Here is a 20,534-nt window from a genome sequence, read left to right on the forward strand (position 1 = left end):
CAGGTATACTATTTTGTGTTCACTTAACTTATTTATAGTTTCCTTCTTTATATTCAAGTCATTCACCCATTCTGAATTTATCTTGGTGTAGGGTGTGAGATGTTGATCTAAACCTAATCTCCCCCATATTGTTTTCCAAATTTCCCAGCAGTTTTTGTCAAATAGTGGATTCATGTCCCAAAAGTTGGGCTCTTTGGGTTTATCATACACTGTCTTGCTGACATCGTTAACCCCAAGTCTATTCCACTGATCCTCCCTTCTATCTCTTAGCCAGTACCAAATTGTTTTAATGACTGCTGCTTTATAGTATAGTTTAATATCTGGTACTGCTAGGCCCCCTTCCTTCTCATTTTTTCCCATTATTTCCCTTGATATTCTTGATCTTTTGTTATTCCATATGAAGTTTGTTATAGTTTTTCCTAATCCAGTAAAGAAGTTTTTTGGTAATTTGATAGGTATGGCGCTAAATAGATAATTAATTTGGGTAGAATGGTCATTTTTATAGTGTTAGCTCGTCCTACCCATGAACAATTAATGGCTTTCCAATTGTTGAGATCTAGTTTTATTTGTTTGGAAAGTGTTTTGTAGTTGTTTTCGTATAATTGCTGTGTTTGTTTTGGTAGATAGATTCCCAAGTATTTTATATTGTCTAGGGTGATTTTAAATAGTGTTTTTCTTTCTACCTCTTGCTGTTCTAATGTGTTGGAAATGTATAGAAATGCTGATGATTTATGTACATTTATTTTGTATCCTGCAACTTTGCTAAAGTTGTTGATTATTTCTACCAGCTTCTTTGTTGATTCTCTAGGATTTTTTAAGTATAACATCATATCATCTGCAAAGAGTGATAGCTTAGTCTCCTCATTGCCTATTTTGATACTTGAATTCTTTTTCTTCTCTAATTGCTACTGCTAGTGTTTCTAGTACTATGTTGAATAATAGAGGTGATAATGGGCATCCTTGTTTCACTCCTGATCTTATTGGAAAAGCTTCTAATTTATCCCCATTGCATATAATGCTTGTTGATGGTTTTAGGTATATACTGTTTATTATTTTTAGGAAGGGTCCTTCTATTCCTATACTTTTTAGTGTTTTCAATAGGAATGGGTGCTGTATTTTGTCAAAGGCTTTTTCAGCATGTATTGAGATAATCATGTGATTTTTGTTTGTTAGACTGTTGATATGGTCAATTATGTGGATGGTTTTCCTAATGTTGAACCATGCTTGCATTCCTGGTATAAATCCCACCTGATCATGGTGGATGATCTTCTTAATTACTTGCTGGAGTCTCTTTGCTAATATTCTATTTAAGATTTTTGCATCGATGTTCATTAGGGAGATTGGTCTATAGTTTTCTTTCTCTGTTTTTGGTCTACCTGGCTTTGGAATCAGTACCATATTTGTGTCATAAAAGGAATTTGGTAGGACTCCTTCTTTGCTTATCATATCAAATAATTTGTTTAGTATTGGGATTATTTGCTCTTTGAATGTCTGATAGAATTCACTTATGAATCCATCCGGTCCTGGTGATTTTTTCTTAGGGAGTTCTTTGATGGCTTGTTCAATTTCTATTTCTGATATGGGATTATTTAGGTATTGTATTTCTTCTGCTGTTAATCTAGGCAATTTATATTTTTGTAAATATTCATCCATATCTCCTAAATTGTTATATTTGTGGGCGAAATAGTTTTTAGTGATTGCTTTAATTTCCCCTTCATTAGAGGTGAGGTCTCCCTTTTCATCTTTGATACTGTCAATTTGGTTTTCTTCTTTCCTTTTTCTTATTAGATTGACCAATACTTTGTCTATTTTATCTGTTTTTTCAAAATACCAGCTTCTAGTCTCATTTATTAATTCAATAGTTCCTTTACTTCGATTTTATTAATTTCTCCCTTAATTTTTAGTATTTCTAATTTAGTTTTCATCTGAGGGTTTTTAATTTGCTCGCTTTCTAATTTTTTGAGTTCCATACCCAATTCATTAATCTCCGCCCTCCTTAATTTGTTAATATATGCACTCAAGGATATAAATTTCCCCCTGAGCACTGCCTTGGCTGCATCCCACAGAGTTTGGTAGGATGTCTCATCATTGTCTTTCTCTTCAATGAAATTATTGATTGTTTCTGTGATTTCTTCTTTGACAAATTGGTTTTGGAGAATCATATTGTTTAATTTCCAATTGGTTTTTGATTTGCCTGTCCAGGTGCCCTTACTAATTATTATTTTTATTGCATTATGATCTGAGAAGGTTACATTTATTATATCTGCTCTTTTGCATTTGTTTGCAATGATTCTATGCCCTATTACACGGTCAATCTTTGTGAATGTACCATGTGCAGGTGAAAAGAAAGTGTATTCCTTTTTATCCCTATTTATTTTTCTCCACATATCAATTAAATCTAATTTTTCTAGGACTTCATTCACTTCTCTTACCTCTTTTTTATTTATTTTTTGGTTTGATTTATCTAGATCTGAAAGAGGAATATTTAGATCCTCCCACTATTATGGTTTTACTATCTATTTCTTTCTTGAGCTCTGCCATTTTCTCCTTCATGAATTTGGATGCTATGCCACTTAGTGCATATATATTGAGCAGTGTTATTTCCTCATTGTTTATACTGCCTTTAGTCAGGATGTAATGACCTTCCCTGTCTTTTTTAATCATATCTATTTTTACTTTGGCTTTGTCAGAAATCATAATAGCCACTCCTGCCTTCTTTTTCTCATTTGATGCCCAAAAGATTTTGCTCAAGCCCTTAACCTTAAACTTGTGTATGTCTACCCGCCTCATGTGTTTCTTGTAGACAACATATGGTAGGATTTTGGTTTCTGATCCACTCTGCTATTTGCTTCCGTTTTATGAGCGAGTTCATCCCATTCACATTCAGAGTTAAAATTATCAGTTTTGCATTCCCTGACATTTTTTATCCTCCCCTAGACTCACCCCTTCTTCTTACACTATCTTCTTTTAAACCAGTGGTTTGCTTTGAGCCGGTATCTCTTATCCCCTCCCTTGATTGACTTCCCTTTCTGCCCCCTCCCTAATTATTCCCCTCTTTTTGTTTTTAAAGGCCTAATGAATTCCCTTCCCCTTCTTCTCCCCTCCCTTTTTTGACCTTCCCACTCCCCTGCTCCCTTTGGTTTATTTCTTCTGACTTTCTCAGTAGGGTTAGATAGAGTTTTTTATCCCAATGGATAATAAAGCTACTCTTCCCTCTCTGGGTTAATTACACTGAGAGTAAGGTTTGATTATTACCTCTTAATGCTCTCTTCCTCTCCTTCTTATAATAGTATATATCCCCTCCCCTTCCCATGCCCTCTTTGTGTGTAATAGAATATCCTATTTTTCTTATTTACCCAGATTTTTCTTGGTGTTCCCTACTATTCCCCCCCCTCTTTCCCATCCCCCATGTCATCTTAGACCATTTAGAATCCTATCCCCTCCCTATGAATTATTCTTCTGGTTGCTATAATAGTGAATATTATAATAGTGAATAGAGTTCACTACAGAGAATTATACATAGCATTTCTCCACATAGTAATACAGATAATTAGATCTTATTTAAGCTCTTAAAGAGTCAAATTTAAAAAATTATGAGATTTCTTTTCCCTCTGTTTCTTATTTACCTTTTCATGTTTCTCTTGATTTTTGTGGTTGGATATCAAACTTTCCATTTAGTTCTGGTCTCTTTTGTGCAAAAACTTGGAAATCTCCAATTTTGTTGAATGCCCATACTTTCCCCTGGAAGTATATAGTCAGTTTTGATGGGTAGTTGATCCGTGGCTGAAGGCCCAGCTCTCTTGTCTTTCTGAATATCATATTCCCAGCTTTGCGGTCTTTTAGCGTGGAGGCTGCCAGATCCTGTGTGATCCTGATTGGTGCTCCTTGATATTTGAATTGTCTCTTTCTGGCTTCTTGTAAGATTTTTTTCTTTTACTTGAAAGCTCTTGAATTTGGCTATTATATTCCTGGGTGTTGACTTTTCTGGGTCCAGTGTAGAGGGTGATCTATGGATCCTTTCAATGTCTATATTGCCCTCTTGTTGTAGGACTTCAGGGCAATTTTGCTGAATAATTTCTTTAAGTATGTAGTCTAAGTTTCTATTAATTTCTGCTTTTTCTGGAAGACCGATGATTCTCACATTGTCTCTTCTAGACTGGTTTTCTTGGTCTGTCACTTTCTCATTGAGATATTTCATATCCTTCTATTTTATCAGTCTTTTGACTTTGTTTTATTTGTTCTTGTTGTCTTGAGAGATCATTGGCTTCTAATTGCTCAATTCTAGCCTTTAGGGACTGGTTTTCCTTTTCAATTTGTCATTTCTGGTCTTCAGTTGACTTGCCTCACTTTCTAATTGTGAAATTCTGCCTTTTAAACTGTTATTTTTTTGCCAGATCTCTTCCATCTTCCTCAACATCTCATTTTTGAACTCTTCAATAGCTTGTGACCAGTTTTCATTGTTTTGGGAAGGTTTGGATACTTGTTTGTCCTCCTCTGTTGTCTGGATTTTCTCTGTGTAAAAGTTGTGGAGTGTTCCAGAGTTTTTCTTGATAATCTTTTTCTTCTGGGGTTCTTGGCTTGCCATTGTTAGCCCCGCCCCTTTTCAGCTTTGTCTTCACACTCAGGGTCTGCCTGCGCTTTCTAAGCTCCCGAGGGCTCCAGTCTCCTTGTCCTTGGGGTCAAGCCTCCTGGTCATCCCTGGTCTGCCCTTCTGCCCGAGGCTCCTTCAGCAGCCTCAGGGGCTGCTTCCACAGCCGCGCTCCCATCTGCAACGGGTCTCCACTTGAGGTCCAAGCCTGCGCTCGAAATCTTTGTCCGCGTCTAGGGCACTGCCTTCACCTGCGCAGACGCTCAGGAAAGTCCATGCGCTCGAGATCTTTGTCCGTGCCTAGGGCAATGTCTTCACCTACGCAGACGCTCGGGAAAGTCAGTGCTCGTTCTTTAGCCACTTGGGGTCCTACGTCTTGCCGCTCTCAGGTACAAGCCCTGGAGCTACTAGTGACTTACTGGTTGCCCCAATCCTGCTTTCACTCTTGTGCATTGGCCTTGGAGCTGTGCATGTTATGGGGGGTGGTGGAGGGGCTTCTTCCTCTCAAGTTTTAGTCAGAGCTGTTTTACCCCTTTATAGCGTGGATATGCCCCAATTCTGCGTACCTTCAATGCTGAGCCCTGTTGTGGGGTTCCTTCGTTCGTCTGGATTCGTTTTTATTTCCCCTTGAGCAGTCCTGTATGCTTCGGTTAGGAGAGATCGAGCAGCTGCTCCTTACTCTGCTGCCATCTTAACCGGAAGTTAGTCCTGTTTATTGTAGATGTGAACTTTGGACTATAAGGTAGTATGAAAGTTCAAGAATTCCTTTAGTATGATTAAATATCACTTTTTTTCCCCTGGAAGATTATGTTCTGTTTCACTGGGAATATGTATCTTGGTTGTAAGCCTAGATCCTTTGATTTTGAAATATCATATTCAATTCCTTCTAGTCCTTTAATGTAGAAGCTACCAGGTCCTTTGTTATCTTGATTGTGGCTTTATGGTATTTGAATTGTTTCCTTCTGGCTGCTTACAGTACTTTTTCTTTGGTCTGGTTGTTTTTGAATTATATAGTCTATATAACTACAGAACTATCATAGTCCTGGGTTGTTTTGTATTAGGGTCTTTTTCAGCAGATTATTGGTAGATTCTTTGAATTTCAGTTTTCCCCTCTGGTTTGACAATTATCAGAGCAGTTTTCCCTGATGATTTCTTGTAATATGGTGTCTAGGCTTTTTTTTTGGATCAGGGCTTATAGATCTTCCAAAGGTTCTTAGATTGTGTCCTCCTGGATCTATTTTCCATGCCAGTTGGTTTTCCAGTGAGGTATTTCAGGGTTTTTTCCCCCCTATTTTTTAATTCTATAGATTTTGTCTTAGTTTTTCCTGATGTCTTTTGGAGTCATTTACTTCTTTTTGTTCAGTTCTAATTCTTAGACGGTTATTTTCTTCTTTGATTTTTTGGTTTCTTTTTTTCCATTTGGCCCCTTCTGGTCTCTAGGGAATTGTTTTCTTCAGGTTGTTTTTTTAAAAAAATTTTTTTTATGGCCCTACCATTTCCTTTTGGCCCATTCTAGTTTCCAAGTTGTTGACTCTTTCTATAATTTCTTTTCTTTCCTTTTCTTTCCTTTCCTTTCCTTTTTTTACTCCTTTTCAAGACCTTCTAAGAGTTCTTTTGGGGCTTCACATCCTTTTTTACTTTTCTTTGCGGTTTCACATGCTTCTTTTTTGCCATTTTTGTCCTTTTCTGAGCTTATATTTTGATCTTTCCTTTCTCTAAAGTAACTTTCTATGGTTATGTTTTTTCTTTTGTCTTTTGATAATTTTTATAGTTACTGTTTTTTGCCCCTCACTACCATGTCTACCTGTTGAATTTTGCTCCTAGGGTGGAGGGAGAGCTATTCCTAGTTTGCATTCTGGTCCTTGGAGCAGACTGATGTGTCTGTGGGTCCTGTAGTATGCATTTTTAGGCAATAGATGGACTGACTTCTTGCAAGGAGACTTGCAGCAGTTTTTTAAAGCTGTATTCTACTCCCCTTGCTATTAGTTTCCTTGTTGTCTGTTGTAGAGTATAGGGCTGGTGTTGAGCTCCTCTCTGTCTGCCTTTTTGTTGTCTCAGGCCATGTGAAAGTACTGTGGCCTGATAAGTACTTTGCAGGCTTCCCTTGGGCTGTGCCCTACTGGCTTCCCCTGATGCAGAACTCACTGGACTACTCTCCTTTCTTACCCCAGTGAGCCATGTTCCTCCTACTTTCCCTTCTTCTGAGGTACTTTATTTCCTATTTTTGTGTATTTGGAGGCTTTTGGCTAACTGAATGTTCCTTATTCCTCCATCTTAGTGCTCAGTATGCAACTCAGTTCCTGTCTACTACTATGAGAAGAAACATTTTTTAGGAGTTTCTCTCAAAATTTTTACAAACGGTATCAGTCAAAGCATATTAATCACAGGATACATATAGTAATCTGTAGCAGAGTATATATTAAGTACCTTAATCATTTAATTTTTATTAAACATAAGGAAGCTTTGGGAGAAGTATGGAAAATTGGGGTTTGCCAGTCCAGAGAACCAAATCTGGAAGTGTGAGAACCAATCTGAAATATTGGCATTTTCAATATTTTTTGTTGTTGGTTTTTTATTTTTTCCAGGCACTTGACAAAGGAAGGCAAATGTATGGCTCCTGTGAGAATGGCACTAGTCAACTGCCTGAAGAGCTTGCTTGAGGTGAGCATTGCCTTTTTTTAAGAGATTAAGAGTAGGACAATATACTATGATCATTTAAAAAACCAAGTTTTTCAACTTCTTAAAAAATTGGTGGTTTTGATTTTGTTTTAAAGTATGTTAACTGGAATTGTTAATTTTCTTTAGGCTGATCCTTATTCGAAGTGGGCAGTTCTAAATGTAATGGACAAAGACTTACCTGTGACTGAGGTTCTCCCACAGTTTCTGGCTGACAACCATCACCAAGTTCGAATGCTCGCTGCAAAGTCAATTAACCGGTGATGTAAATTCTTATATAGTATCATACTCATAAGGACACTTAAGAATTGGTCGTATGAGTGAGGATAAAGTTAAACTTCCCTACATATTAGTGGTATTTTTATACATGATGACATTGATAGTCATCATAGTTTGTATCATTACTTTCTGCTTATTGTCCAGACACTAAAGTGTTTCCCTCAGTGAAAAACTTTTTCAGACATAAATCTGACAAAGAAGTGACTACTAGGCATGTAGGCAGCACGGTGAATAAAGCCGTGACAGGGAGACCCGAGTTGAAATGTGGCCTCAGATACTCATTAGTTTTGTGATGCTGGGCAAGATCTTTGCTTAATCTTTGCTTCAGTTTCCTCAACTATAATATGGGTATAATAATATCATCTTCCTCCCATTTAATCCTTGTGAGGATTAAATGAAATAATATTTGTAAAGTGCTTAGCAGAGTGCTGGGTACCCAGAAGGTATTTAGTAAATGCTTTTTCTTTCCTTCCTTGCTACTACTTATGTGGCCATAGTTTATGATGTTTTTAAAATACCTTGTAAAGTTGTTAGAGCTAATGTATCCATCCAGTAGTTCAGACTGATTACTAGTAAGCTATGTATGAGAGAGCATCTAGATGTCCATTCTAACTTAAACATTTTTTCTCTATTACCACAATAATTAAATATAGAGATAATATTGACTAAATTAGGATTGCTAAGAATCATGGAAAATAAGTAACAGATGACCATCAAAAACAGGGTGATTTTAAAGTACATATGTGGAATAAATATCACAGATATAGAGCAAAAAATGAAGAACTTTCGAGATGATAGTAGACTACAGTTTGAATAGAATGAACATAGAATAATTGTTCCATGTTCATTGGAACCTTGGATGATATTGAAATAGACAGGAACTAAAAGCTTAGAAGAAATCTTTTTGTTATACAATTGACTTTGGTTATCTTAGTAAATTTTAAGTGTACATTTAATTTTGTGTCATTTTAAGAATGATGTAGAAAAATTGGAGTGTTCAGAGCACAATAAAAATTATTAAAGGTTTTAAAAATAAGTAAAAAGCTAAAGGGGCTTAAATTATTTTGTCTCAAGAAAATGATGACTAGTAATCATCCTTGGAAGTGCTGTAATTTAGAAGGTACAGACTTGCTTCTCTATGAAGTTCCTCTCCTCATTGGTTAAAACTGGATAGTGAGCTTATATTTCATTTGTAGAGATTAAGATTAAACTTCCCAAAAGGATGTTAAAACATAATAATAGCTTTCCATAGGAAGATACAGGCATCCTAGGCAATATTCACCTAGTATATATCATCTGTTTTGTCTGGTTTAATATCAGTCCCGTCTAAAGACATAGATTTATATTCTTTAATATCTATTTTAGCTCTAGGATTATAGTAATTAACATGGTATAGAAATTATGCCAGAAATTATCAACCTTTAGAGATTTCCTAAATGAAGAAACATTACATAGTCCATTTAAAGAAGAATTGGGATATAAACATAAGCTTTGCATGCCTCTACTGGGTGTTTTCAGTGACAAAATATGTTAAAAGAGGATTTTGGAACACTGGTTGTGACCTAATGTTTTTTTCTTCATCTTTTAAAAAAATAGATTATTTCAGAATTCAAAACCGGTAGCCATCTCGAGGTTATCAAGAGCTCTTCCTTTGAAACTCCAGCAAAAAGCTTTTGAAAATGCATATTTGAAAGTCCAGGAAGGAATGAGAGAAATGGTAATCATGCAATTAAAGTACTCTTGTGTAATTATTTTTGTTTATTGCCTGATTGTTTTGCAAAGGATATGCTTGTCTTATACTTGTACATGGGTAAACAAGGTAGGCAGAATCTGCATAGGGCACAGGCCTTCACCTAAACTCTTCTAGTCATTGTACCATATATGATTAAAAAGACAATTTCTGTCCAATAGTTTACAATCTACAAACTATACAGACAAGCCAGGCATAAGTAGTAAAAACAACTATGTGCCCTTTATCTTAAGGAGAAATTATTTTGCTAAGGGAGCTAAAAAGAGTTTGCTTTGTATATTTCAGGTCTGATGGTCTGGGAAAATATTATGATAGAATGTGGGTCAATGTCTCTTGTTACACTTTTCAAAACAATATTCATGATATTTTTATATTTCTGAGATAGAGAACACCCTGCTTTTTATAAGGCACAGTAAGATTAAAAATCCATTCAGTTTTTGGAAGATATGATTCAATGCTTAATCAAGTGTCTAAGAATTATAATTTTTTTTTTCCTAAAAGCAATTGAGAAACTAACATGGTATAGAAATGTATAGTCTCATTAATAAATTAATGACTGTAGCAATAGTAATATTTAACTCTAGGTCCATATTGATGGTCAGTTGAATAATCAATTTTGACCTCTCTTTTGCATATCCTGGGGGCTTTGTGGTTTTTAAAAAATGTCTTGAAATCCTCTTCATCTTAGTATAAAGATTTTTTCTTCCTAAGGCCCGATCTAGAAGTCCTCATTAATAGTAGGTCCTTTGATGTAACAAGAATGGCTCAATGGATAACTTCTTTTCTGTCTTGGAACCAATATTTATTATTGGTTGTAAGACAGAAGGTAAGGATTTTAAAAACATAAAAATTGTGGGGGGGTTATAAATTCTCATTGTAGGAAATGAGATAGATTCTTAAGTTCTTTTGATTTCTGAAATTCTTTTATTCTGTGGACTATTTGTCCTTTTTCTAGAATACCACCTCTGGATTAGAGCAGTGCAATTTGCTGAGCTGTTCAGTAACTTCTGATTTTATGAAGTACCTTTAGTTTTATCCTTATTTGTTTATTTGTAATGTTCAAGTATTTGCCATCCATTTGATATAGTTTATTTAAAAAATTATTTTTCCCCAATGAAGTCACAGAGTCCTGTCAGTGATGGTGAGCTGCTGGATGAACCTTATAATAGAAAAGCTGCTTTATTAATGACAGTATCCACGATTTTATACTGTAGCCCTGTGTGTGAAAAACAGGCTTTGTTTGCCTTATGCCAATCTGTGAAAGAAAATGGATTAGAAACCCAACTTGTAAAAAAGGTAAAGTATGACAATAGATTTTAAAATGGTCAGTTGTATACCTCCAATGATAAATCTTTTTAATATTTCTGAAAATAATTTTTAATAATATTTTAAAGATAATTTTAACAACATGTATAAAGGGTAGCCCAAAGGTTTTAGTGCAGTTTTAACTGTTAATAACTTAAATGTTAATATAATGTTATATTAATTAGTCTATAAATATTTAAAGCTGTTAAGATTTAATAGCTCAAAAATGCATTAAGATAATACTTTGGGGTATCCTATATGTTAATTTTAAAATATTTCAAAGTATGTTAAGATTTAATTCTTTAAATTGGAATATTTTATTTCTGTATTCTGGTAAATATAAAAGAAGTCATTGAATGAAATGATACTATAGTGGTCAGTCAGTTCATTAAAACTATGTTGTCGGTGGGAAGATGTCTTATACACAATAAAAATGTGGATTATAAAAGTTTAAAATAAGTATAAAGAACATATAATATTTAAAACTTTGATTTCAGTCCCCCATTCTTCATTGTGAAAACAAACAAAATAGCCTTTTCTTTTCATGGATGAGAAAAACTGAGACCTAAAAAGATTATACAGATAGTAGAGTTATAATTTGAACCTGAGTCAGATTTTCCCACTCTATATTCTTCACTCTTTCTTTTTTATAGTAGGGATTTGGGGAGACTTGAAGATAGGTTTTTGGAATATTATATTAATAGCATATTAAAAAGCATATTAGTGGGAGCAGTGCTGTATGGATCATGTCTGTGTATTTATTTTCATGCAAAATAACCAAATACTCTGAACTGTTTCTCATGGACATTTAAATGAGATTTGGCTTACATGTACCATAACTTGAATGTTTTCTTTAACTAGGGTAATCTTTTGGTTTATATAGGTTTTGAAGAGAGTCTCTGAAATTTTTGAGTATAAATACTTGGAAGACTTCATGACTTCTCATCTAGACTATCTGATTTTAGAATGGTTGAAATTACAAGATACTGGATACAACTTGTCATCTTTTCCCTTTATTTTACTGAATTACACAGATATTACAGATTTCTACAGGTAGATTTGCAAATGATATGTGTATGTGTGGCTGTGGGTCTTTGAATCAGGAGGCCTCTAGGAATCCTACCATTACACTTACTTTGTGATATTAGGCAAATCACAAACTTCTTTTGAGTCTCTATCTCTTCACCTATAAAATGAGAAAAATAATATTTATATTGATTTGAGATTCAAATAAGATATTTGTGAAAGCATTTCACAAACATTGTGAAATATAGTATAGAGATAGTGGGGCACATGGATAGAGAGCTGGCCTTGGGATCAAAAAATACTTTTATGCATATCTTAACATTGCACGACTCTCTTTATGAACCCTGGTAACTTAACTCTCAGTGCCTAAGGCAATATAACTTGCAGAGAAGTATGGATCTGGACTGGTAGAGGGAGGGAGACCCTTTGCTGATCCTTATGAAATCACAGTTCCTGGGATTTATTTTGGTGTAGTATAAAATGTAAGCTGCTGTTTAAAATTTTGTTTTTAAAATTAGGTGGTGCTGTGAATAATTACTTGTTCCCTGTTGTCTATTGAATCCTTTGGAGTACCTAAATTTATCTTTATTAATTCTTGGTTTCTCTGTCAGGCAAAGAAGTGACATAGTCACAGTGGTAGAGTTATTCCCAGAAAAGGAGCAGAGCTTACTAAGAATCCTGTAGTTTTTAGATAGTCTGTAAATATTAAATTAATTGTTCATGCTCAAAATAAGATTTCCATTTCCAATGACCAAATAAGCCAAAATAGATTATATACCAAACAAGTGTGATAATAACTGAACCATTTCAATATAAATTAATCCAATAGACACAAAAGAAGTAGGTGTTAAATGAAAGAATAGCTCATAGGATCTCCTTGAAGAGACATATAAAGCAGTTGACAGAATTTATTTCCTCATATACTCAAAGAGAAGAAGAAGCATTAGTTCATAGACCAGTTGATCTTATGGCCTTTTATTACTTATGATGAACATGAGCAAAAAGTTATTCAGGAAGAGAGCAACATCTATTGTAGAGGACAAAGAAGTAAAGAAATTGTAAAAGAAATCATTAGTACAGTTTAAGGTTAGTGAAACATATACATTGAAACTCAGTGTTTTAAATGCAAAAGGAAAGGAAGGTGGAAAATATATTTAAAAATATGGTTCAGGATTAAGAAAATTAGTAAAATTTCACAGAAGACTTAATCCCTTTATAGAACTCCATCTTTAAGCATTTATTAAGCACTTTCTTTATGCCAAATGTTGTCCTGTGCTCTGGAGGTAAAAAAGACAAAATGAAGTAACCCTTGCCATTAGGAGTTTACATTCTACTGGGGAAACAGCATATGTATATCCATTCCTATATTTACAGTCTTTTTTCACCTTAATTCCTATGACAGTTATTAAGTATTTTTTAAGCACCTACTATATTCAAGGCATTGTGGTAAAAGCTAGTGATATAAAGGAAGTTAGGAGACATTCCCTGCCCTCAGGGAACCCACAGCACAATCAAATGGTGAAGACAACTTAGTAAAGGGCTTAGTAAGCTAGAGAAAAATATTAAAAAAAAATTACTTTAAGTATTTAATTTTGTAATTTTTTTTCACAATTATATTGAGAAGGAAGTATGGCACTGTGGTTGGAGAATTGGTCTTGGAAACAGGAAGACCTTAATTCAAGTCCTAGCTCTGACACAAAATCAGTGCTTGGCTATATGCAATTCATTTAACATCCCACTGTCTCCCAGGCAGTGCTCTTACACATTGCAGATCTGCAATGTTACAAGGAGCTTCTCTACCAAGGGCATGCACATCGATGTGTCATAAATTCAGAATTGGGAGATGGAGGGAGGGAGCAGCATTATAGAATGTAATTTTTAAAAAATTGCTATTTACAATTTAAAATTATCTCATCCACAGGTCTTGCTATAAGGTTTTAATTCCACTTTTGGTGATCAGAAGTCAATTTGAAGATGTAAAGTCTATTGCCGACCAGATTCAGAAGGATTGGAAAAGCCTTCTTGCAGATTGTTTTCCAAAGATTCTTGTAAATATTCTTCCATATTTTGCTTTTGAGAGCTCAGGGGACAAGGATATATCAGAACGAAGAGATATTGCTACTAAAGTTTATGATATGCTTAAGGATGAAAATATCTTAGGGAAGCAGGTATGATCAACTGTTTCTTAATTATATGTTTATATGTACACCATACATTTTAAATCCATTATTAATCACAGTATCAGTAGATTTCAGATTTCAAGATTGTAGTAATTAATTTAGCATTACTACTTTTATAAAAGTCCAGTAATGTATTAAAAAGAATTTTTTGTCTTGAAACATACTTCAGGGCTGAAGTTTTACATGGAAATATTTTAGACATCAACTCTGGAAGATAGGTAATTTTCTGAGTGAAGTTTTAAAATGAGTCAAGGTGAAAGATATGATAACCTTCATAGTCTTTAAAGTATTAACTGTAATGGCAGTCTTCAAGTTATAAGTCCAGAATTTTGTTTGTAAGCTAGTTATTTGGAATTTCGAACACATTTTTACATATAATAATATTACGCGGAAGTAAGTCTAGAGATTGGCACTTAAAAACTTGTTGAATCTGTTTTTAAAACATGAACCAAACCCTATTGCTTGTCCTCTTCTCTGCCTTTACACCCACCAAAAAGCTAAAATAAAAACTTATAATATATAACCATATTTTCCTAGGGAAATAATCCATCATGGGATATCAGGAAATGGGCATTCTGATCCCTTCTGAATAGGTCGCCTCTTCTTCCCTATCTAATAATAGGACAGCAACAATCTCATAAATTTTCTCCTATCTTCCTGTCTCTGACACAAACACAACCTTTTTCAGGTTTTCTAATTGTATTTACTACTATTAGGAATAAAGAGATGAAGCGCTAAGCAATTCTCTCTTGTGCTATCATCTTTTTCACTTACATTCTAAAGAAAAGGGGGGAAAACCACATATGAATGATTGTTTTTTGTAGTCTACCAAATTTATAACATTTTAGGGGAACATGCATATGTACTCTAGGCATCTCATTATAGGTGCCAGGATGGGTGGAGCCAGCACTCTGGGATCACAATTTGGAGGGCTAGGATAACTTCTGTAAAACTATCAAAGCTCCCAGAGAGATATTTAGCCTTAAGTGTTTAAGTTCCCCCCTTATTGTCAGCCCTGCAGTTTTTAGGTGAAGAACATGGAAAACTCCAAAAAGAAGCAGAAGAGGAGTGAAAAGTTTCTGTTCATAAGTTGGCTTTTCCCCAGAAGAACATTCATGGGTAAGCCAAACATTTGCAAGTCAGTGGGTACCAATTGTCCATTTTCTGTCTTTGCAGATTGATCACTTATTTAACAGTAACTTGGCAGAGATCATAGTGGAATTGTTGATGACATTACATGAGCCAGCAGATAATGAAGTGGGTGAAAGCACTGACCTCTCTAACTTTTCAGGGTATGAACTTTTTAAAACTTAGAGAAATAATCAGAACTGCAAATAGTCATGGGCATTTGGGGGCAGTCATTGATGTTTTCAGAAATGACTGTTTTCCAAGATTGAATATTGTGTCAAATCTGTGATTGTTCTTTTTTATTATTTATTTATTCATTCATTCATTTATTTGTTTGTTTGTTTGTTTGTTTGTTTGTTTATCTATCTATCTATCTATCTATCTATCTATCTATCTATCTATCTATCTATCTATCTATCTATCTATCTATTTATTTATTTAAAGACCCTTACCTTCTGTCTTGGAGTCAATACTGCGTATAGGCTCCTAGGTGGAAGAGTGGTAAGGGAGGCAATGGGGGTCAAGTGATTTGCCCAGGGTCACACAGCTGGGAAGTTTCTGAGGCCAGATTTGAACCTAGGACCTCCCATCTCTAGGCCTGGCTCTCAATCCACTGAGCTACCCAGCTGCCCCCTGTGAGTGTTCTTTTTTAATATCAATACCTATAGTTCAAAATAAGATCTGATTTTAAGTGCTTACGAGAATTTCTTTCATAGTTTAAGGAAAAAACAAAGCAAAATACTTTTCCTTGACCTTTCTGCTTGCCTTTTAAAAATGCTATCTCTCTTACCACTAGCCTTCCTTTTCTTTCTGAATGTCATAATTTATGATCTATATATCTATTGACATCATGATTTCTTAGTCATTTTATCCTTTTAAGATTTTCAGTAACCTGGATACTATAACCCTATTATTAGAGTGAAACTGAGTCTCTGAGTTTACAAGTGATTTTCTAAATGAGTTTTATGAGAATTCATTTTCATAAACATCTCAGCAACTTTTTTCACTGTTAAGAATCTCCTCTTTCCTGAAACTTACCTCCCCTCCCTTTCTCCTTCCCTCTCCTCCACTACTCTCCGCTCCCTTCCTCTCCCTTCCTCCTCCCCTCCTTTTCCCTTCCCCTCCTCTCTCCTCCACTAACCTCCCCTCCTCCTTATCTTCCCCCTCCCCTTGTGTCTTACAATTGATATAGTGTTTTGGTTCCAAGAGAAGAGTGGTAAGGGCTAGAGTCAAGTTCCTTGCCCAGGGTCTGAGGCCAGATTTGAACCCAGGCCCTCTCATCTCCAGGCCTGCCTCTGAATCCACTGAGCCACCTCGCTGCCTCCCTTTTCCTATCTTTCTTGGAGTTATCTCTTGAATTTATCCCTTGCCCATTCCTTCCACCACCTTCCTAGTCCAGTGCCACCACATTTAACACTTAGTATTATATATAGGAAGAATGTTCAGGAGCTGTCCCTAATTATAGTCTCTCTCTCTAATTTAGGGACACTTAACTTTGGGTTCATGAACTTAGAAAAAAAAATTTTATAACTGCATTTCATATATTTTTTTCTTTTATATTTATGTCTTTTATTCTTATTCATTTAAAACCTTTTTTTTTCTAATAAGAAGTATAAGCATCACCAGAGCCAGAAGGGTTAGAAGCCTTAAAAGCCCTGGTTCTAATTCAATTTTTGACATTGTTGCATAGTGGGTTGAGCTAGTCAAGAAGACCTGCTTGCGTTTGCTCTTGAGCAATATACTTAATCTCTCAGTGCTTTAGGCAACTCTGAGTCTGAAAGTTAGAAATGAATTGCAAATCTCTATGGAAGGAAATAATGACACCACTAATCTGGACCAAACATTCAAATTAATCTTCTTTTTTTAAATTCTTATTATTTGATTTGCTTTCTTAAAAGTCTCTAGTATCTTATTGTTTAAACATTTTTAGTATTTATTAATATCTTGATTTTTACATGACCTTTATTTCTTTTTTCTTTTTTTTCTTAAGCACTTATCTGTGGTCTTAGTAGCAATTCTAAGACAGAAGAATAGGAAAGGCTAAGCAATCTAGGTCAAGTGACTTGCCCAGGGTCAGATAGCTAGGAAGTTCCTGAAACCAGATTTGAACCCAGGCCTTCCTGATTCCATGCTTGGTGCTCTATTCACTGTGCTCCTTCGCTGCCCTATGACGTTCATTTCTAAATGAATCTTTCCCCTTCTAGTGAGTCATCTCTTGACACAAAGAATGAAAAAAGCAGTTCAACAAAATGAGCCTATACATCAGCCAAGTCTGACTATCCACAAAGGGTTTCACACCCATATTCCTCCAACTGTGCAAAGTAGGGAGGAGACTGCTTTTTCCCATCTCTTTATGGGCATACTCAGTGTCACTATAATTACAGTTTTCATATTTGGATTTTTATGTTTTATTGCTGTTTTTCTTTTTCATAATGTTGTAGTTTTATGTATTGTTTCCTTAGTTCCATTGCTTTACTCTTTATCAGTTCAATCAGCAAGATCTTATTAAGTGTCACGCATATGCTAGGCATTGTGATGGGCACTAGGGATAGACATTTGCTGTGTAAACCCTGGGCAAATCACTTAACTCTATTTGCTTCAGTTTCCTCATCTGTTAAGTGAACAGGAGAATGAAATGGTAAATCACTCCAATATCTTTGCCAAGAAAACCCCAAATGGGGTCATAAAGAATCAGTGGAAAAACGACTCAACAAAAACAAGGTTCCTATACATCTCTGAATTCTTCACAGTCAATGTTTGTGGCACACTACATTTTCTTACATTTTGTTTAGCCATTCACCCAAACAGTTGGGCACCTACTTTCATTTCTTTGCTACTACAAAAAGTGCTGCTATGATTATTTAGATTTTTATGGGTTATATGTGTAACAATTTGGATCTTTGGGTGCAAGAGTATGGACATTTTAGTCACCTTACACATAATTCCACATTGAATTACAAACTATTAGCCATTTGAAAGATTACATTAAAACATTAACCATGAAAGAAATATAAATTAGAATATCTGAGTTTTTATTTCACACCCAGAAAATTTGTAGGGATGGCAGAAAATGGGAATTGTCAGTATTAAAGTGGTTGAGAAAAGCATTCATTTTACTCCACCATTTATAGAACTTTGACTTGAACCCACCCGTTGTGTAAAGCAATTTGAAATTATGAAAATAAATTAGGCACTATTATATGCTGAACTCAGTCCATACTTCTTGATAAGTATTTGTTGATTGACTAGTTTTCAAGACTCTCTCTAATTTGTACTTTCCATCTTTTTTTAAAAACTATTTCCCAAGACCCAACTAGATAGATGTTAGTCTCATTGATTTTTGCATATATACACTCTGTACTCTGAATTCTTCATGGTTGATCGATTGGCTTGACTTTAAAATGACACAGTGTTTGTTTGCCTTAAGATGCATAATTTTTTTCAGTATTTTGGAAATCTATATTATTTCTATATTTGAATTGACTAGTAACCAAAATGCCATTGTAGATCTGAAATTGGTTCTTTTTTTTTTAACTCTTGCCTTCTGTCTGAGAACTGATAAGAAGTATCAGTTCCAAGGCAGAAGAATGGTAAGGGGTAGGCAGAGTTAAATGACTTGCCCAGGATCACACAGCTATGAAGTATCTAAGGCCAGATTTGAACCTACCACATCCTGTTTTCAAGCCTGGTGCTCTATCCACTGAGTCATTCAGTTGCTTCTGATTCTTTATATTGTCCTAAGGAAATCACTTTTAATAGAATGATTGAATGGCTAATTATTGATTTGTTATTAGAAATACATAGACTTCATTGTTTATCAGCTGTGATTTTTCAATCAAAATTTGTCTTCTACTTTTAATGTCTACTTTATTTTACTTGTTTTTTGCTAATGTTTTTCTTTGGGCAGTTAATATAATTAACTTACTCTGATGATTATCATTTCATTATTTCTTATAATTTTTAGAGACCTCGATCCTGCCCCTAATCCTCCACACTTTCCATCACATGTGATCAAAGCAACATTGGCTTACATCAGCAATTGTCATAAAACCAAGTGTAAAAGTATTTTAGACATTCTTTCTAAAAGCCCAGTAAGTATAAATTACTAATCAAATAATAAAGAAAAAATGTTTTCTTTCAGCTAGAAATAAGAACTCTTTGTGTTATAATCTCAAAGTATGTCTTAAGTCAACAAGCCTTTATTAAACACTTACTGGTATTAAGCACTGGAAATACAAATAGAAACAGAAAGACAGTACTTTCCCTTTAGGACTTTCTATTTTAATGGGGAAAGAAGATACATTAAAGTAAAAGAGGGTTGAGATGTGAAGGGTAGAGGAATAGAGAAAGTCCTTTGGAGATGAGTCAGCAATATAGCCTGAAGAGAAGGCTGATTTAAAGATGGAAGATTGAGAATTAAGTTCATCTGAGGAAATAGGTGTCTTTTGTAGAAGGTATAAAATTTCTTGATATTTTAATTTTATAACCTTGTATTTCATACACTAGTATTTATTGATCCCTGCCTCACAGTTGAGGTATAATGTTTCTAGGTTACATTCCTTTTAGTTATTGTAGTTATAAAGAAATTATTCCAGGCAGACGACAGTGGGATTGGGAATGAGGCTTAGAGGGCACTCAATGGTAAATGCTAACCTAGATCTGATCTGAGGTTTTCTTTAAAGGAATTATAGTAGAGATCTGCTCAGTGTGGTAGCTTTTCTTGTTCTGCTTTAAGGTTTTCTTCTTCCCCCTGATTCTCCTGTCCCTAGGGAATTTCACTTTGAGTTTTTCTTTATAGAAGCATATTTAATTTGGTACAAGAACATTCCTCCAAATTATAGCTCATTTACAAAAAAGTAAACACCTCTTCAAAATGGCTTTCCTGAACAGTTTAAGGAAATATTTCATAACTTTTGAAGTAATATTTCACATTTGGCCTATATATATATATGTTATATGTGTACTTTTGAATAAAAAATAATTTATTTTACAAATATGGTATCTTATAATGTGTTTGGAAAAGATTTTCATTAGCTTTTATTTCTTTGTTTGTTTTTTAGGATTCCTTCCAGAAAATTCTTTTAGCCATATGTCAACAAGCAGCTGAAACAAAAAATGTATATAAAAAAAATAGAATTCTTAGAATATATCATCTCTTTGTTAGTTTATTACTGAGAGAAATAAAAAGTGGCTTGGGTGGAGCATGGGCTTTTGTTCTTCGAGATGTAATTTATACCTTGATCCACTATATCAATAATAGGTAAATATTTTATTTTGATTAATGTAATCTAATAGACAACTGAGTGACAAAAATGCATAGACTGTTGAGCCTGGAGTCAGGAAGAACTGAGATCAAATCTGGCCCCAGAGACTTACCAGCTGTGTAACCTTGAGCAAAACCTCGTTTTGCTTCAGTTTCCTCATCTGTAAAATGGGGATAATAATAGCACCTACATCCCAGGATTATTGTGGAAATCATATTTAATATTTGTAAAATGATTAGCTTATTGCCTGGCAGCACATAGTAATCACTGCATAAATGTTAGATAATGTCATAATGACTTTTATATTCATATCTCTCACTTTGTTCACTTTTTTCCAA

General features: G+C 34.6%; 1 protein-coding gene across 3 annotated transcripts in view; it reads left to right on the forward strand.

Moving 5' to 3' along the window:
* Positions 1–20,534, forward strand: part of ATM (ATM serine/threonine kinase) — a 136,569-nt gene that overhangs the window by 44,287 nt on the left and 71,748 nt on the right. For 2 of the 3 annotated variants that reach the window (XM_044669121.1, XM_044669122.1), the window contains exons 20-28: positions 7,174–7,249; positions 7,394–7,524; positions 9,140–9,277; positions 10,421–10,589; positions 11,482–11,651; positions 13,546–13,792; positions 14,981–15,096; positions 18,897–19,023; positions 19,993–20,192. In XM_044669121.1, coding sequence (XP_044525056.1) covers positions 7,174–7,249; positions 7,394–7,524; positions 9,140–9,277; positions 10,421–10,589; positions 11,482–11,651; positions 13,546–13,792; positions 14,981–15,096; positions 18,897–19,023; positions 19,993–20,192 — 1,374 coding nt within the window. Of the gene's footprint in view, positions 1–7,173; positions 7,250–7,393; positions 7,525–9,139; positions 9,278–10,412; positions 10,590–11,481; positions 11,652–13,545; positions 13,793–14,980; positions 15,097–18,896; positions 19,024–19,992; positions 20,193–20,534 lie in introns of all 3 variants that reach the window. The other variant, XM_044669123.1, reaches the window with a different exon arrangement.

The sequence above is a fragment of the Gracilinanus agilis genome, chromosome 3, assembly GCF_016433145.1.
Source record: "Gracilinanus agilis isolate LMUSP501 chromosome 3, AgileGrace, whole genome shotgun sequence".
Classification (NCBI taxonomy): Eukaryota; Metazoa; Chordata; class Mammalia; order Didelphimorphia; family Didelphidae; genus Gracilinanus; species Gracilinanus agilis.